Source organism: Merops nubicus, unplaced genomic scaffold, assembly GCF_000691845.1.
Source record: "Merops nubicus isolate BGI_N331 unplaced genomic scaffold, ASM69184v1 scaffold47418, whole genome shotgun sequence".
NCBI lineage: Eukaryota > Metazoa > Chordata > Aves > Coraciiformes > Meropidae > Merops > Merops nubicus.
In genome coordinates this window covers 1-3478 of record NW_008627276.1, presented here as the reverse complement: position 1 = coordinate 3478, position 3478 = coordinate 1, and the positions used below count along the sequence as shown (strand labels likewise).

Sequence of the window (3478 nt, the reverse complement as noted above, 5' to 3'; positions counted from 1 at the left end):
CTGGTGACCTTTTTGGCCCCCTGGGCACCCTCTGGGTGACCTCCAGCCAGCTGCCAACCAGTGCCCCCCAGTCCCTTTCTGCTGGACTTCTCCCTTCCCACCCTGGGCACCAGGAGCAGGTTGGGTGAAGCCGCCTCAGCGGCTCCTCTCCCAGCCTGGGCTCTCTCCTCCTGTCTGACAGGTGCTGGTGTTCGTGCACTCCAGGAAGGAGACTGGGAAGACTGCCCGGGCCATCAGGGACATGTGCCTGGAGAAGGACACCCTGGGGCTCTTCCTGAGGGAGGGCTCAGCCTCCACCGAGGTCCTCAGGACAGAAGCCGAGCAGTGCAAGGTACCCCCCCCTGTGGCAGCACAGCCCATCCCTGGCAGCCTTGAGGATCCCAAAACCTCTTGGGCTGCTTTTTCTCCTTGGTGTTCTTGCCCAGCTTGGGTGGCAAACACCTGGAGCTGGTCGTGTTTGTGGTGCAGAACCTGGAGCTGAAGGATCTCCTGCCCTACGGCTTCGCCATCCACCACGCGGGGATGACCCGGGTGGACCGCACGCTGGTGGAAGATCTCTTTGCTGACAAGCACATCCAGGTGAGGGTTTGTGCCACACCTCCACCTTTCCCCAGGCTGGGGACTTCACAACAAGCTCTTGGGGACTTCACAACAAGTTCTTGAGGGGTTTGCCAGCAGCAATTTGGGCGAGATGGGGAAGATCCAGCACGGCCAGTCCCCACCCTGCTCTGCTGAGGCTGGTGTCTGGTGAAGAGTCTTGATTTTTGTGTCACAAATAGGAAGTAAAAGCTCCTGGCCAGGAGCAGAGAGGGCAAGAGCTTCTCTCCTAGACCTGGTGGAGTGGTTAAAGCTGGAGGTCTGTCCCAGAGCAGGTTGGCACCTCCACAGTCACCACTTGCACAAAAACTCCTGCAAGAAGTTTCCTGACTGCATTCTAGACTCGTGGAATTGTTTAGGTTGGAAAAGGCCTTTGAGCTTCAGTCCAACCTTTAACCCAGCCCTGCCAGGGAGCACCCCCCCGTGTCCCTCACCCCACAGCTCCACGGCTTGGGAACCCCTCCCGGGGTGGGGACTCCACCACTGCCCTGGGCAGCCTGGCACAGCCCTGGGCAACCCTCCAGGGCAAGAAATTGTTCCTCAGGGACACCCCCAACCTCCCCTGCGGCAACTTGAGGCTGTTGCCTCTTGTCCTGTCACTTGGGGAGCAGAGCCCACCCCCCGCCTGGCTCCAGGCTCCTTGCAGGAGCTGTGCAGAGCCAGAAGGTCTCCCCTGAGCCTCCTTTGCTCCAGGCTCAGCACCCCCAGCTCCCTCAGCTGCTCCTCCCCCCACTTGGCCTCTAGACCCTTCCCCAGCAGCTCCGTTGCCCTTCTCTGCCCACGCTCCAGCCCCTCAATGTCACTCCTGGGCATGAGGGACCGAAAAGTGACTCCAGGACGTGAGCAGCCTCCTCCCTAGTGCCAAATCAGCTCTAAATGGAAGGCAAAGGATTTTCTCAGGGTTGTGCAGCGAGCTGGGAAATTCAGGCAAAGATCTGGCTGTTTGTCTGACCATCCTCTGCTGAGCTGTGGCGACCATCCCAGTTCTTGATCTTTGTCCCTGTTGTCTCTAGCATCAGGACCAGCATCTCAGGCTGGTTTTTCTCCTCAGGAAGAGGCTCTGATGGCTGTTTTGCCCTTGCAGGTGCTGGTCTCCACAGCCACGCTGGCCTGGGGGGTGAACCTCCCTGCTCACACTGTCATCATCAAGGGAACACAGGTTTACAGCCCTGAGAAGGGCCGTTGGACCGAGCTGGGCGCCCTTGACATCCTGCAGGTAAAAGTTGGGGTCCCAAGGTGCTGCCAGCACCCAGGGCAGGATTTTGCCTTTCCCCCTGAGGCACATTTGAGGTCTGTGCTCTCCGAGGGCCTGTTCTCTGCTGTGGGATCTCTCTGCTGTCCCAGGAGCAGCCCTGCTGCTGAGGGCAGAGGAGAAGCAGATGGTTCTTCCCCTCATCTTTTGCCCCAGCCACATCTGAGCTATTTTTCTGTGTCTCCTCCCCAGCCAGAAGCAGCAGCAAGCTGGCAGTGAACCCCCAGGATGTGGCAGCAAGGAGAAAGTGCCAAGTAAAAAGCATTTTAAGCTTTGCTGACCCTCCCTTTTTGTTTTCTCAGATGCTGGGTCGTGCTGGGAGGCCTCAGTATGACACCAAAGGTGAGGGGATCCTCATCACCTCCCACGGTGAGCTCCAGTACTACCTGTCCCTGCTCAACCAGCAGCTCCCCATCGAAAGCCAGATGGTGTCAAAGCTCCCAGACATGCTGAATGCAGAGGCTGTGCTTGGCAACGTCCAGAATGCAAAGGCAAGTCCAGCTCTTTGCTTTCCCCACCTTCCTCTGCCCACCCAGAGAGCTGGTGGGACCTGCAGAGGCCAAAGGATGGCCTAGGTGGGTGGGGAAAGATGTATGGAAGCAAAACTTGGAACCTTTGGTGCCTGGGAAGCAAGTTTGGAAGAGATTTGGAAGGAGAAGGCAAAAGGGGAAGTGATTCTGCCCTGAGGATGGGCTGAGGGCACTGGGGTTGTTCAGCCTGGAGAGAAGACTCCGGGGGGACCTTAGAGCTGCCTCCAAGCCCTGAAGGGAACCTCCAGGAAGGCTGGAGAGGGACTTGGCACAGAGTGAGCAGCGCCAGGACCAGGGGGGATGGTTTAAACTGGAGCAGAGGAGGTTTAGACTGGGCCTTAGGAAGAAGTTCTTCAGTGGGAGGGGGTCAGACTCTGGACTAGATTGCCCAGAGAGCTGTGGATGCCCCTCCCTGGAGGTGTTCAGGCAGGATGAGGCCTCGAGCATCCTGGTGTAGCTGAGAGGCTTCCAGGGAGGCTGAATTACATCCCTGGGGTCCCTCCCAACCTCAGCCATCCTACAGGTCTGTAACTCAGAGCCAAGTTCTCCACGTGGAGCAGGACACTGGGGAAAAGTTGGCATTTGGGGGGTGGTTTAATTCCTGGAGAAAACCCACAGGGTCCTGCTGAGCCCCTGAGCTCCGGCGACACCTCGGCGTGGCCGGAGGCAGCGGGGCTCCCCCTGAGGGGTCCTGGGGAGGGGTCTGACAGCAGCTCTGTGTCCCCCCCTCAGGATGCAGTGAACTGGTTGGGCTACACCTACCTGTACATCCGCATGCTGCGTTCCCCCACCCTCTATGGGATCTCCCACGAGGACCTGAAGGGGGATCCCCTGCTGGAGCAGCGCCGCCTGGACCTGGTGCACACCGCAGCCCTCATGCTGGACAAGAACAACCTGGTCAAGTACGACAAGAAAACTGGGAATTTCCAGGTGAGACAGGGCCTGGGGAGGTGCCAGGAGCAAGGGGAGAGGGGTGGGAGACTTCTCTGGCTGGCAGGCTCCAAGGGGCACCTTGCTGGTGGGAGGCAGGTCGCTGCGGACTCAGAGCTGCTGCTTTTGGGCATGGCTGGGGATCCAGGGGGCTGTCTGGGCATCCAGG

The 3478-nt window shown here is 59.2% G+C and overlaps 1 protein-coding gene across 1 annotated transcript; it reads left to right on the top strand.

Moving 5' to 3' along the window:
• Positions 1-181: 181 nt before the first annotated feature.
• On the top strand, positions 182-3352 carry LOC103778652 (U5 small nuclear ribonucleoprotein 200 kDa helicase-like; the record flags this gene model as incomplete). The annotated part of the gene is made up of 5 exons (XM_008946249.1): positions 182-331; positions 469-579; positions 1682-1813; positions 2152-2340; positions 3112-3352. Coding segments are annotated over 5 exons (823 nt in total), but the record flags the coding sequence as incomplete, so codon positions are not given.
• Positions 3353-3478: the final 126 nt, after the last annotated feature.